We start from the raw sequence: 15667 nt of genomic DNA, 5'->3' as shown, positions 1-15667 counted from the left end.
AGCACAGATGGTAGGTGCTTCACAGTTCAGAGCAGTTCATTTTGATTCACACAAATCTCACTCTTTCAGATATAATAAACAGTTATGATGGACAATGACTTGAGCCAATGTAACCTGAGGGGTCGCCAGGAGGGGGTTGGCAGTTTATTAACAGTTTCCATTGCATACTGTTGTAGTGTCATTGAGCAATACAATGTGGTGTTTGAGTGACTGATTGATAGTGGCCGTAGTTGTTGGCATAGATGGACAGCAATGTTTCCACCAGTTAGCTCCATGGCACCAACAAAAGCAACCCAGCAGAATGTGGCATGACCGGCTGTGAGCCTTTAGTTAGCAGGCTCTATAGCTAGTGACCAATTACACTCACAAAAGGAGAGTTGGACATCCGACCTCCTGCTCCTGTGTTGTAAGCCATTACTCACTGTGGCATTAGCAAAGTGTAATGAACACCTACCTGTGTGCAGGAGCCGAACTCAACCTGGGCCTAAGTTGAGATAAAAAGAGGGTGATTGATCAATTGTCCCTTTCCAGCTGGATTTGTGGAATTTAACAAAGAGACAATGATGCTGACGCTCTGAAAGAAAAAGGAGAACACTGTGACCCTAGTCTGCCACTGCGCGGTAATTATTCTCATAACAATTCTTCAAAATACACAAGTAAAAATAAAGTCCACTAATATTAATCAAATTAAATTAGTTTAGAAGATAACGTTTTTGTTGTTGGCAAACCTTTAAAGTCACACAAACATTTTACAGAGGCTAACTGTATGTAGTCTGTGAGAATATCTATGAAGATCACCTGATTGCTTCACATTTGATTAACCAAATAAAGGAGAGATGTAGAACTCCCTATAGCAAGCTGGGGAAAAGACCATGTTACTAATTGTCGTGGATAATAGTTAAATGTTGCTTGGATCATCTGTCCATTTTCATTTTTCATCTACTGATGCAGCAGCCCCGTACGTAATGGCAGATGCAGGAAAAGAGGAAAACGAACATGTTCAGATGTATGGAAGTGCCTCAGATCAATAGCAGGCAGACTTGCGTGGGCAGCGTTGAGATAAAAGGAGATTACGTGCAGCTGAAACAATGTTGAAATAGGAAATTGGAGGATGAGACTTGGTTATGCGCCTCTTGAGATCAAAAGCAAACCACTGGAGATAGGAAAGCAATAGGAGTTCATCGCAAGTGACTAAGAGATAAGCATTTTAGCTTCATATCCTTTCATCAGCTGTAATCCTTATGCCTTGTCATAATCCTGACCATTTTTGACTCTCTTCCCCCAAGAGCTTCTGAATAGCTAAAAGGGGTCTTCTCTCTGACCTTTAGAGATTCACACTGAACACACACACACACGGAGAGTTCACCTTGTTAACTGGTGTGTGTGAGAGGTGCTGACTGCTTTAAATGCTTGGTGGTTGGCTTTCCATTGTTGTAGAAGGAAATGGGCAGTAAACCCATGCTCTTGCCATGTTCTTATGATGTGGTATAACCAGTTTCAGATGTGAGCTGTTCTGTTCTAGGGATAGGACGATATATTGTTTGTTTGTTTGTCTCCATTAGCCATTGCTTTGACAGTTGTTGATCAGTGTTGATACCAGCTTTGGTGCTGATTGGCTTGTATTACATACCTTTGCACCGTATATTAGGATGTTTTACTCATTGTCAGAATGATAACTTCACATTGAATTATTAAAGCACAGTATGTAACATTTTGGATTATACTACAAAAAACTACCATGTTGAAAGAAAAAAAATATAATGACCAGCGAGACGCTGAAAAAGCTATTTTTTGCAAAGAATGGATTTGGATGTGGACCTAACCTTTAGTCAAAAACAACTCCATGGAGATGGCTTGAGGCGTGCTACTCCCAAGTCGCTCACAGCAAAGACAGGTTTTTTTGGACCCTTATTTAGGCCTCATTTTCTTCACTTTTAACAATATCTTAGAAGATGAACAGCTCGCAGCATTGTGATAGCAGTGACTCTTGATAGTGGAAGATCCTGATACTGCCTTTCTGCTGTGAGACTCCAAGGCTCCGTCCTAGTAAACTGGTTATAGATTATTTTGCAGCTCCAAGGTGGAAAGCTGCAGTCTCCTGGCTCTTTAAAACCTTTCTACAACACGACTTTTATTTATGTGCAGTCTGATACTGGAGTTCTGCCAGTACAGTTATCAATGGCCAAAGGGTGCTGCTAAATAAAAGATGATCACATATTGTGGGAGGAAATTTTTTCCCCTGCTCCTTGCTCCATTTTGAGAAATAAATGGCTTGTATCAAGGTAAAAATGTAAATGATATACGTACTACTGAGTGAGTACAGTGATGGTGTTGATGAGCAAAGACTGAAAAAGTAACTGTTGTATTTTATTTAGATACTAGCTGAGACCCGGCCTTCGGCCGGGCCTCGCTAGTCTCCACATTTGATATTCTGAGATTATGAGTGATTACAAAGAAATGTCCAACCCGTCACACAGTACAGCTGTAGACCAGTGGTTCCCAACCCAGTCCAAAAACTATGGCCACTAAAAATGTTTAAAATAATGAATGCTAAAAATAAGTTCAAACAATCTGCAATTGGAGTGTTTGATGCACCCGTGCTCTTGTCTTATAAACTACAACGACAATATGTTGGCTAAACTCAGGGAATAGAATTCAAGAGACAGTGGAATAATTATGGATAAATATTAGGGGTTCAGCTCTAACGGTTTGGTTCACGGTGCAGGACCCGTGGTTTGGTGCATCACGGTAGTGTGCAATCAAAAAAATAATAAGTAGGTTTTGAAATGAAATAGCCTAATGATCGTTGTTAGACAGTATTTATAACTTTACAATAAAATTGGCAATGCGTTCAAAGCTGCTTTAGAATAAAATGAACCTCTGGGCTCACAATACGTGAAAGCAAAATAGAAAACAAATGGTACAGCAGCAAAAGAAAAAAAAAAGAAAAAAACTACGCAGTGCAGGCCATGCGCTCGTTAAGTTGTAGTTTCATTTTCGCTTTTACTCACACGGAGGATATCAGTCGGAGCAGCGCGTTTGATTAGAGGCTTTTGGGCAATGTTTTGCGTGTACTGTTTTTCGGAGACAAAGCTTTAGAGACGGAATACTGCCTGGATCTATAATGAACCACAGCCTCGGTCACTGCAGGAGAGACTTAAACAAAGACGCGCAGATGTGTTTTGGAGGATGTAACTGTACCTGTGCGGAGCGTCTGCAGGTTAGCGGTGAGTGACGATGACACACATCGCCCTGTTAGGATGCGCGCGCACACATACACGCGCACACGCACACGCGCGCGCACACGCACACACATACGCACACACCGCCCTCTTTGGATGCGCGCACACGCACGGCAGTCAGATCTCGTGCACTGGCGTTGTTGTGACGGCGGGTTGTCCTCGGACAGCAGCACCGCGGTCCATATGGACCCGTGGTCAATGCCCGCGGCTGGTGGGACCGTCACGTGGGGGCCGGCCGCGGATGTAATAATAATAATAATAATAGTAATAATGCATTAGTCTTATATAGCGCTTTTCCAGACGCTCAAAGTTGCTGAACAATTATGCGCACATGAGCCCTCACCACCAACCACGCACACACTCACTACTCTCGCCAGGCTTCCTGGTGTTCCCAAACGGTCTCCCATCCCAGTCCTAACCAGGCCCGTCCCTGCTTAGCTTCAAAGTCGGTATGGGAAATAAACATGGCGGCGCCCAGGCGACGGCCATTGAGATAGCGTTTTCTATTATAGATAAACTCGTGCCATAATAGCTAGGTGTGACAAAAGGGTAGGAGTGACAATATATTCTACTTCTGCTATATTTCTTGCAGAATTTTAAAGAATTTTAGCTCAGGTACAGATTAAACAAGACCTGTGGTGTTGCAGAATGTTGAAAAATACAAGAGAACACACATTATATCAAACACTCCTGGTAATTTTCCATGTATTACTTGCTCAAATGCTTTGCTTGTTTTCTGTTTAGAGACTTGACATATAAATACACACACTTTAATGATAAGTTATTTAGAGGCAATGAAAGACTGTGTGTGCGTGCTCAAAGGGTGCTCTGTTTGAAAGTTGACTTTGCTGAACTTGTGGAAGTGGAAGTTCTGCAGTGTGTTTGTTTGGTCAGCACACTGACCAAAATGTGTGTATGCTTTGAAAGTCTTGGGAGACATTGTGGTCAGCACTACCACAAACGTGATGGATCACTTTTTTAGACAATTACAAAAAAAAAAAATAGCAACAAGAATTACTTTGGCCGAACATCAACATATACAGGACTCCTGTGTGGTGTGACTGTATTCCCAGCAGTGTTAACAACACAATTAATTTTGGTTTTAAGAAAGTCATTTGCTCAATGCAGCTTTTGATGTATTCCACAATATGTCATGTGAGAAACAAATGCAAGGATTGAGTCTGAACTGTCTCCTGGATTCAAATCTCAACATAGGCGATCTTGTCCTGAACCTTTTCCTGTTGCACTTTTATGTGTACCTTTTCCTGAAGGTTTTCCTGCACTCAAGTCCTACTGGACTTGAACAGGACTTTTTTCTGGACTTTGTCATGGACAGTTTTTCTTGTGGACTTTTAAGTGGACTTTACTATGGATCTTGTCCTGGATTTTGAACAGCACTTTTCGTTCCTGGCTTTGTCCTAGATATTATAATTAATAACCTGCGTGCCATGATTGTTTGTAGTCAACAAACAATCATGGCACGCAGTCGAGTAAGTGTTCTGGTGAAAGCCCTCAGAGCAGCTTCTTGCTGTAGCTTTACAAGGACAAGTCCAGCTTATTTACAACAGAAGAAAGAGCACTGGTAAAAGATTACTGTGTCGCGGCCGCCATCTTCACTGTTTTGGTTACGGGAGAAGCACTGGTTTGTTTCATGGGAAAGCCTAGTACAGAAGATGACACACCGTTAACTCCCACCTACCGTGCTGTGATTGGCTCTGCTTTATTTTTGCCGGAGTCAGCTAACTTCAAATCGCACAATACCAGTCTGGCTCGTGCCAGGCTACACTTACCAGATGTCGAGCACCTGGTAAGTATGAGCATTTGTACATTTTATGAATTGTGGTTGGCAGAATTATTGTGCATGCATCTACCCAAAATTCCCAAGTCACAGTATGTGTGTGCATGTGTATTTATATACATATATTTGTTTTTCTTTCCCCGCATTATGCATGCATCTCTTTCAGTTTTAAAGATCTATCCATTAAATAGAACAGAACTCACATAAAGACGTATGCAATATTATTTCAACTGGTGAAGGACAAACATAGAAATGTTTTCCCTGCATGACATTTTACTTTGGATGACGCCCATATCAGCAGCTTGTGTGTCCATTTGGTTCGTCAAAGCTTGCTTCATAGCCAGTTTAAACACAACTTCAAAGCACCATTTCACCTTCTGTGTCAATAGTTGTTTCTTTTCATGTTTTCTGATTATTCATACTCTTCTTTTTAGCCATGCCCTTGTTGTATGTGCACAGTGATTTGAAAAACCTTTCATGCACAGACAACACAAATAAAAAAATGAAATTGGTCTTAGATGGAACACCATATGGTATTTCAACATGTATGAAATTCCCCACTGGGTCTGTGAGCACTAGAAACACATTTGGGCTGCAGCTATAAGACAAATTTTACAACTTAAAACTTTCACGGTTTTCACGTTTTTTTTTTTTTGGTAGACTGTAAATGATGAAATTCTTTGACATTTTGTACTATCATAAACAATGTATATCAACATGTAAGCCCAGACTCATGCATCGGTTTCCTGCATGAGTCTAGCGGAAAATTAATGTGATGATTACTTGAATGAGAGATAAGGGGTAGGTTTACTATAAGTTCTTTGAACTTCTTCCTACTCCTTTTGAGCACAAAGTCTTGTTTTGTATTTTTTCTTTCTGTAAATGTTGGCATACTTTTTTTGCTCAAATGAATAAATAAATGAAATGAAATGAGTGAAAATGGGATAATTTAGGTCATGCAGCTATAAGAGAGAATGGAATTGGGACAGTAAGATGTGTTTGCAGTGCAGAGCCACCTGAGCCTTCACTGTATACAGTCCAGAAAGCAGCTGGTGTCAGGAGGCGGAGCTGTGTGACAGATGATGGTGTCGGCCATGTTTGTTTTCTATTTTCACCTGAGAGAGCAGAGGTCAGACAGCCAGGTTTGTCATGTACCGGTCAAGTCTCAGCTGATGAACTGTTTGTGGAGACTGGAGACTACAAGAACTGCATACGCATGTCAGTCAATGCTAAAACATTATAAAAAACATTATAATTGTCAAAGTCTTGCACTTTGGGGAGCAGTTGAGCGTCAAAACTCATGTTGTCATCACTGACTGCAACATAAAGAGTGCTTTATTTGGATTTGCTGTTTGCTATGCTAATTGTTGGTGAAATAAAAGTGATTTAGAAAACTGTCATTACATTTTATACTTAACTCAAAGCTTTGTGTTCACGAGTTTCTTATTGTATTTGTAGAATCAATTAGAGCTGCATTTTTATCCGCTACGTCTGTCTGTTTTCCCCCCGCTCGGTTGGCACGGCTAATGAATATAAAATACAGAAAAGCGTATGCTGCTGCTAGTATCACAGCATTTGGACATTTCCGAAGCACTTTGATGACACGAGAAACTGACACTTCCTCACACAACACTGCTGTTTTTGGAATTGCATTTGGCCAAAGCTTTTTGAAATCATGCGATGTCAGGAGTGCACCATTAAGATGTGTCATTCATTTATTTGTTTTTAAAATGTAAAGAAATACATCCGGTTTGAGGGAAGCTTATGTTCTTCTCGTGTTCATTTGCACCTGTGGGGACAAACTGAGATAAAGCGAGTGCAGGCAAAAATGAAATTATAGATCTTGTCTCTTGATGTGTTGTTTAATTTGAAGGACGCATTTCACCACATGCTGTGTTCAGGAAAATCTTTGCGAACTATCAATGTTTTGGAAAAAGACCCAACTTAGCCTATAGAAACTTAGTATTTATAAAGTGTTGAGAGTGCTATAGCCTGATACAGACACAATGAAGGAAACAAAAGCACAGTTAGTCTTAGTACCTGTGTTCCTTGTTCTGTGTTGGTTGACAAATGAAAAAAAAAAAAAAAAAATCACGGCGATCCAGACTTAAGGCTCATGCATGCTACACAAGAACAAGAATTTCTTGTGTCTTGTGAAGTATGAATGAGCCTTTAGTGTCAGCACGATGAAGAATGATGAAAATAAAAGCAAAAGTATAATTTACAAATATCTTTGCTTGTTCATAATTTTGGAACTGAAATTGGTTGTTTTATTAAGGTGGGTGTTTTGATTTACGTATTTTTTGGATAACCATGGACATCTTGCTGAGTTTGTAATTTATAGAACAATAAAGTGCCCTTTACCATTAAGGACTGTTATGCACTTTGGCCATGAAGGTGCAAATGAACTGCAAGTCATATCATTGTTTTAATTTACCGGCATGCAGCGTGATGTGGTGATGTGCAGCAGTGCAACATGATAAAAAGCCCACACAGAAATAGACTATAGTGCACTTTATCCTCACTGAAGTCTTTGCTCTGAACCTGGAGCATGGTCTTGTGTGGGTGGATAGACGACTAGAGGTTTCTTTGATGGTACTGTATTTCTCAAATGCACTTTTATGTTGCGCCTCTGGAACTGCCCAGAGTGATAACAGTGGTCTATAATACATCATATACAGTACGAAGAACTGTGATGATCAACGCGCAATGAAATGCATGTATTGTGACCTGACCCCAGGAAGAGTAGCAGATGCCGTGCTGCTGATGGTAATGGGATTATCCTAAACATACACAGTAAATACACCAGCGTTCAGATGGAAGTACGACAGTCACACAAATTTAGTTTTTACTCTAGACGTTGTTTTAGTCATTCCAAACTGAGTGGCAAAACAAGTAACTTTCATAACTCAATAGTCCCACTCACACAGTAGCATTTTACTTCATTCATGCATGTTTAGGAAATATAGACCATGGAAGTGTCCACCACCATGAACCATCCCCCGAACTGATCTGAGCAAATCAAACATGTTTGATTTGTTAGCATGCTGTTAGCTAAAAATGAAAGCTAGAATTTTCCGTTTCAATAGCCACTGCAGGCTGGAGAGGGCGCTCCAGCCAAATATGTTATGAGTTGCATTCCGACACTGTCCTAGGTGATAATGTGTCCCTCCTTTACACAGATAAATTATTTTAAGTTTTAAAACATGAAATATCACAGCTGAGGGGTCCAAAAGCAGATTTAAAACCCATGTGCATGCCCACCTTAAGCAAGGTAGATAGATACTGTTATTGATTCTTTACAGGAAATTGCACTGTTGCAGCAGCTCATCACATTCATTCATCTTTCATTCACACATATAAAAGGACAAAGGTGAACTTCATTATCGCTGTGCATTGAATAGATGCTGGAAAGAAGGTCTTTCTGAAAAGCTCTGACTTGGAAATTGGTGCCATCAGTCTGCGACTAATGCTGCTGCTGTTGATCACCTCCAGGACATGAAGGGGGCGAGAGGGGTTACTGGCCTTGTGTCTTGATGATGGCCTTGAGTCTTGAGAGCATTCTTCCCATGGCCACTTGTTGGACTGTTGGGAATCTGATATGACCACTTTTTGATAAGCTTGTTCACCATGTTCCTGTCTGCGACACAAATGCAAACTAGGAGCTAGCTGATACTGTGTGGTGTGGGCTGATGTTAAATTCTTTACAAAAAAAATCAGTTTGCGGCACATGGACTCTGTGTGACTCCTCAAGTCCACCAAGATCCCTTGCCAAATTTTCATAAAAATTGCAGCTGCTACAATTAATTCAACAGCGATATAATGATTATGCAATATCTAATCTTGCTCTACTTAGCATCTTGATGAGTTGAAGATTGGCCAAAACTAACATGGAACTCAAATGGGATTTAAAATGAGGAGCATCTGTGATACCACTGATCAGATTATCTAATCTGAGGTGGACTGAAGAGTCAATATGCCCTCAGTCAACATTTAACCTGTAAACACGAGAGAGGCAATAAACACAGCGGCTTAATGCATTTAAAGGCCTCATTAAATGGACTTCAATGAAATTAGCGCAGATCAAAACAGAGTAACTCCCATTACACACGAAAAAAGGGTTTTTGAATTTTACTTTGGGCTATATGATTATGCAGCAACTGTTAAAACTGTATTTCTATTTTTTCATTCCTTACGAAATGCAAAATTAATGCAAAACATTAGTGTGTAGGCCTACAGTATGGGTCCTTTTGAAACACAGGTATCCACATAATATATAGCCAGTCTCTGCTATATACCATGCAACTATGCTTACAGGGAAACATGTGCTTTCAGATGCAGTTGCATGCTGTGGTAATTCCCAGGACACATGTCCTTGTACTTCAAGGACATGTGTCTAAATATATGAAAGAAGTTTAGCTAATCGATTCCAGTATACCCAGTGAACTCAGATTTAATTACCCTTGTGCGATGTAGAAAGCATTTCAACAATACAGAACTGGAGCTGTCAGACCTGTCTGCTCTCCAGTGTTATAATAGAAAATACAAAAATCTAAATATTGCAACACCAATGGTAAATGGTCGCAACTTATATAGTGCTTTTCCACCTACATTAGGCACAAAAAGCGCTTTACAGCAAGGATTCACTCACCCATTCATACTCTCATTCATACACCAATGTATGCAAACACTGGGGGCAACGTGGGTGAAGTGTATTGCCAAAGGACACAACAACAGTCTGCACCTTCAAGAGGTGGGATTCAACCCCCCCCACCTTCCGATCATGAGACGACCCGCTCTACCGTCTGCGCCGCTGTCGCCCTCAACTTGCAAACAATACACATTTTGTCCAAGGATTAAAGCTAGTGGAGTTGCCCATCCCTGAGTTGGGAGAAAATGGCATCATAAGTATTTCTGATTATCTTTGTATCCTTTGCTGTAAAACATTCTGTTGAAATAGTGTGTAAATGGGGTCGTGGGGTCTTGGAGAGGTCTTGATCTGACAATGGAATTCTGATTAAAGTTTAGCTCATGTTTGAATGCTTTGTTTGGACAGGAAATTGAGGTCAGTGTTGTCTCATTATTCAATCTCCTGACAGTGTTTTGTTCTTCCCTTTAAAAATATGGCCAGAGACAAGAGTCAAGTTAATTATACGGAATACATTGTTTAATGGGGTCATGGCTGATTTTGAGCATGATGCAGTGTTTGATTGCAAAGGTCCTAATGCAAATGAGTTTGTAATCAGCCGTTGGATTTGTGAACAAGGTAAGGCGCCTGCTGCAATCATTCAAACACTGTATAATGTCTGCATATTAAGCAAACATCACTTCTGTGTTTAGAGGCATTATTTTGGATGTTGAATAATATATGAATAGCATCACATACAGCATTAAGTGTAAATAATGTCAACACTAATGTCTTTTTTTCATCAGTGATTTTTCTAGATCCACATTGTCGTCTCATATCTGCTTTGTGCTTTTCCAATTTCAGTCACATATTTATCCAAAACATCAAATTAATATCTTTTTTTTAAAGCATTATCAAGGTTGATAAAGTTTACAAGATTTTTCTACCTGCAAATCCATGTAGCCACAGCTGGCCAGCTCACTGAAATGCAGACTTTTTGCTACATCTACTAAAAACTGAAACATACTTTTTGGATTTTTGTTTTTGTGTAGCTCCCGAGGTGCACATGACTGCTCTCTATCATGTGACACTAATAAGTCTGCGTGATGGAAATGACCATGGCAAGGCAAGGCAAGTTTATTTGTAGAGCACAATTCATACACGAGGCAATTCAAAGTGCTTCACAGTTGCATAAATACAAGAAAACAAATAGAATCAATAAAAACGTCAACATAAAATTAATCAATTACAGTAAAAGGCGAGAGTGCAGATAAAATACTTTCAGTCATATGCATTGGTAAAAAGAACTGTTTTCAGCCTGGATTTGAACATTGTCAGAGTTGAGGCTTGTCTCACATCCTCATGAAGACTGTTCCAGATTTTAGCTGCATGAAACTGAAACACAGCCTCACCGTGTTTATTATTGACTCTGGGAACCACCAGGAGGCCCCTCCCTGAGGTTTTCAGGGCCCGAGATGGTTCATACGGCTCTAACATGTCAGAGATGTACTTTGGAGCTAAACCATGAAAAGACTTGTAGACAAGCAGAGCTGTTTTAAATTCTATTCTCTGAGTGACAGGAAGCCAGTGCAGAGACCGGAGCACTGGACTAATATGGTATTTCCTGGTTCTTGTCAGGACTCGAGCAGCAGCGTTCTGGATGTACTGCAGCTCTGATAGCTTGTTTAGAGAGGCCAGTGAGTAGGCCGTTACAGTAGTCTAACCTGCTGGAGACAAATGCATGGATAAGTCTCTCTAAGTCTGGTTTTGACACTATTCCTCTGATCTTAGCTATGTTTTTCAGATGGTAAAAAGCTGCTGATGTTATTGCTTTGATGTGGCTGTTTAAGTTCAGGTCTGAGTCCATGATTACTCCGAGATTTCTAACCTGATTTTTTGGTTTTACTGACAGGAAATGGTGGAAACAAAGTGTTTCAATTCAGAAGGGGGAATGACAGAGCCAAAAAGTCTTCCCTATATGAGACAGTGTGTGAGCTTCTTGGTTAGATTAAAGAGCAGAATCACTAACAATGTTTAGTGTGATGTGTATAAGCTGTCCTTTTAAATGGAACACACAGCTGGAGGATGCGGGAGAAAAGGTGCATATGTGAGTTCCTGCCTGCTCTGGCCCTAGAACTCCTCTTCCCATGTGCATGTGCATATTTCATATCCATAATCACATCCATTGTACGGGCAGACTAGACTGGGCCCGCTGATGCACTTTATAAATAGTGTTGGGCAACTTTAAAGCTGTTTTTGGACTGGTGGTGGCCCAAACAAACTGAACTGAATATACATTTGGTTTCTGTGGTGCTGAGGTGGATTTAGAGGTTTGGTTAAGCAGGAGTATAGATACAGTATTTCGGAGCCTTCTGGACACAGTTTGAATCATAGTGTTTTGTGAAGAAATAAGTGAAATAAGTGAGAAAACCATGTTGTAAAAAAATATGTTTATTAAAAATCACATAGTCTACACACAAAAGTCTAAAATATGATACAACTTTTGGATGTTACTTTGAGGTTGACCAAGATATCCCATGGGCCACTGTTTTCAGACATTTCTGATATTTAATCATTTATCTTCCGCCACATTGGAACCCAGGAGATAAGAGGCCAGTTACTTGGACGGCTTAAATCCACCATTTGATTCGTTCCAGGGGGGCAATTTAGAGAGACCCTTTCACAGGTTGGTAGATGATAGCAAAGGAATTAAAATGCCAGATGATAGGGTCGCATTACAGAAAATTACAGAGAATGTATGACTTTGATCAACAGTAAAATCTGAAGGAAGAGTGAACGGGGTGAATGGCTTGTGGTGGGGTTCTTCAGTGAATCAGTCAACAATAATTAAATTCATTTATTTAGTTTTACAAATTACATAAACATTGAAACAAGAGGTTTGAATTTAGAGAGGATGATGCCCACAATCATTTTCCGCCGCAGGATGTCCACTTTGGTCAGTCTTTAACATGAGAATACAGCCACATGTCTCTCTGGAGTCTATAAACTGTAAATGCCCTGAAATCCACAGAAGTTCCATCGTTTCTCTAAACTGGCTCCCACTCCACTCAGCTCCTGTCTGAACGTGCAGGGCAGTCGAGAGAGCAGAGCCTCCACTTCACTGGTGCTGATCTGTCAACACACAAACATACTGTTACTAGATATAAACTTCTGGATTGAAACAACAAAAGAACAAACCATGAATGGGATCTAAATGTAATTCGAGAATCAACAAAAACCTTAACATTACTGGTGACTGGGAGTCTTGTTATCCACCATGGAGACAGGACCATTTCATTCAAAGTAGTTATTCTTGTATATTACAAATTATTTCTGATTATAGGTAACATTAGGTCACAAAATAAATGTTTCAATCATGTGATGTTCTATTTCATGCACACGTAGTAATCACAATAAATCAATAAATAAAGTACATTTTCTTGAGTCAACTTCAGTTATTGTTGTGCAGATGACGCTTCATTATTGTGACTTGTATATGGCAGACACGGCACCAGCCTCCAAAAGTCCAGCAGTAAAGGAAAGCTGAAATGGCCATTACTGTCACTATCTTGGGGTGACATTGAAAGTTGGCACTTTGAAAGCTTGTAAGTGGCAGGAAGACCTGCCTCCTCACAAAGATGGGGATAAATGGCTGTGCTCAGAGACAGAGTGGAAGCTAAAAGTGTCTGAGGATTCATGAAGGAGAAGGGTTCAGGAGTCAAGGTGAAATACAGTATATCTATAAAAATTAAAAGGTTTCTAATTTGTGGACTGCTTGCATTGATCAAATCAGTTTAAAAAAAAAATATAGCCCAATATCACAACAGACATTTTCTGAAGGAGCCGCACAAATGATGCAGGAAACCAGTAATAATGTCAGCAGTCAGTGTGCACGTAATGGAGGGCATTCATTTAAGCCTGTTACCTTGGAGTCCAAACGCTGCAGGTAAGAACAGATGTACTCCAGGCTGGCTCCGAACGGGTGAACGTGCAGAAACGTGGACATGATTCCTGGGTGACACAAAAGCACAAATCAGAGAGAAGTCATGCTGCACGGTTAGAAGCGTCCACTAACAGCACAGACACAGACAGTGTGGTGTATGTGTGCTGTTCCTCGGAGTGTAATTAGTGAGGGTTTGATGACCGCTTTGATGCTCTGGTATCTGATCAAAGCTGTGCTCCCTCAACTCAAAACATCTGCAGCAGCTCTGGAGACATCTTCTCGACGTCAAACACTTTATGAACCAATATCAAATCAACAGAGACACAATTGAACCCCCATCCATCCACGCACACACACACACACACACACACACACAAAAATGGTAGCAGAGTAACAGCATAACAATCGGACGGATCTGAATGATGAGGTATAAATGTATACTATTGCTGCCATGTGTTGGACTCTCACCGACTAGCAGGGCCTCTCGCTCTGACTGGACCGGGCTCTGCGGACTCCTCTCTGTTGGAGCCTCTTTCTCCTGACTGCAGGACACTACTGTGGACACAACACACGTTTCCTGCAATGCACAGACGCACAATCGCATCATTATTACTTGAATTAAAGTACGGGTGCCTCTATTTGTGATATTTTTAGTAAGCAACTTTGAAGGCATGCCGAGGATTTCGCAGTGGCATAAACAGGCTGAAGATAATGAGGGGAATTTGCAGCCAGCAGCTACATTGGTAAACAACAGAAGCAAATGCAAGCAAAGACAGTGTGAGAGGAACGCATCAGGATGAATGACTGCAGGCAAGAAGACGAAACTAGCAGGAGATTTCTTGTTCTGCCAGCATGTGTGGCTTTACTGCTTTGTTGCGTGACTATGTATGGATGTCCCGTTGTGTTGGAGAGTTTTAATCTGTGGTTAAACTGAATCGGCCCGTATTGGCCGGAGGAGAAGGAGCGTTCAGAGGGAAACTTACGCTGGTTTGATCCGTGCTCTCCTCCGCGGTGCCTCCGTCATCTTTCAGCGGCGTATCCTGCTGCGCCACATTACAAACATATGAGGGAGAGAGACTGTGACACGAGCAAACTGCTTATTTAGGCCTTCACAGACAGACGGATGTTTATTTTCAGCCATGCCCCTTTTTTTGTTTATGCTTTAAGACAGGAAACGTTTGGGTATATATTACACAGTTGCTGCTTTATATTAGAAGTCGCTAGATCCTCCACAGTGCATTGTTGACTTGTGTGAGGAATAAGAATCGTCTCTGTTAATGAAAGTATTTATATTATGTATTGTATTGTATAGAATAGGGAAACTGCAAACAAACCAGTGACTGACTTACTGTGGCCATGATATGTTCTAATTCAATACTATAAGGACATTCACAAGAGCTTTTCTAAAGAGATGTAAAACATTATTTACATGCTATAAAATGAGCACTGAAAACATTTAAAAAACACAATCCATACAAAAAGTATTCTTTCATTCACACAATGTGTACATTAAAATAATTGATGTGCTTGGTCTCAGACAGAAAGAATGACTTTTTAAGACCCACCGGCGCTCCCTCTGTGTTTTTCAGTCTCTGCAGCTTTTGAAGACCTTCCCTCAAAGTCTGGACCTCTTTGTTCAGCTGCTGTTTGTCCTCCAAATTCTTCTCCAGCTCCGACTCCCGACGCTTTAACTCTTCCCGCATTTTTAACAGTTGCTGAAAAGATAAAAACATTCAGTATGTTTTGAAAATATATTAGAATTCAAGTCCTTGCAATGTGACAGCTTTTTCATTATTAGTCTCTCAAATCCCTGGAGCAGTGGAGTCTTTGACGATATAAAAAAAATAAAGAATAAAAAATGCAGCATTCATCTGCCCACGTAACACAGAATAAATCATCAGCAGCAGAAAATCTCTTTAAGATACAGAGACTCATGCTTAATCTGTAAAGACAATATGGGCCAGATCTTGTGGCGGCGCACGGGGCGGCGCAGGCTCTTGGCGAATTATTTTCCGAGTGGCGGCGCTATATGTGCCATTCGCCTCCGCCACCTGCGA

General features: G+C 40.7%; 1 protein-coding gene across 3 annotated transcripts in view; it reads right to left on the bottom strand.

Moving 5' to 3' along the window:
- Positions 1–12127: 12127 nt before the first annotated feature.
- LOC306962948 (ecto-NOX disulfide-thiol exchanger 2-like) overlaps positions 12128–15667 on the bottom strand; it is a 59919-nt gene continuing 56379 nt past the window's right edge. The window contains exons 11-15 of one of the 3 annotated variants that reach the window (XM_079556335.1): positions 15176–15325; positions 14594–14653; positions 14079–14187; positions 13593–13678; positions 12128–12799 (exon numbers count right to left, since the gene is read on the bottom strand). In XM_079556335.1, coding sequence (XP_079412461.1) covers positions 12668–12799; positions 13593–13678; positions 14079–14187; positions 14594–14653; positions 15176–15325 — 537 coding nt within the window. In that variant the 3' untranslated portion in view covers positions 12128–12667. Of the gene's footprint in view, positions 12800–13592; positions 13679–14078; positions 14188–14593; positions 14654–15171; positions 15326–15667 lie in introns of those variants that run through there. The other 2 variants (XM_079556336.1, XM_079556337.1) reach the window with 2 other exon arrangements.

Source organism: Gobius niger, assembly GCF_951799975.1.
Source record: "Gobius niger genome assembly, chromosome: 5".
Classification (NCBI taxonomy): Eukaryota; Metazoa; Chordata; class Actinopteri; order Gobiiformes; family Gobiidae; genus Gobius; species Gobius niger.
Note: the sequence above shows the minus strand (reverse complement) of the source record. Positions and strands in the feature narration are given on the sequence as shown.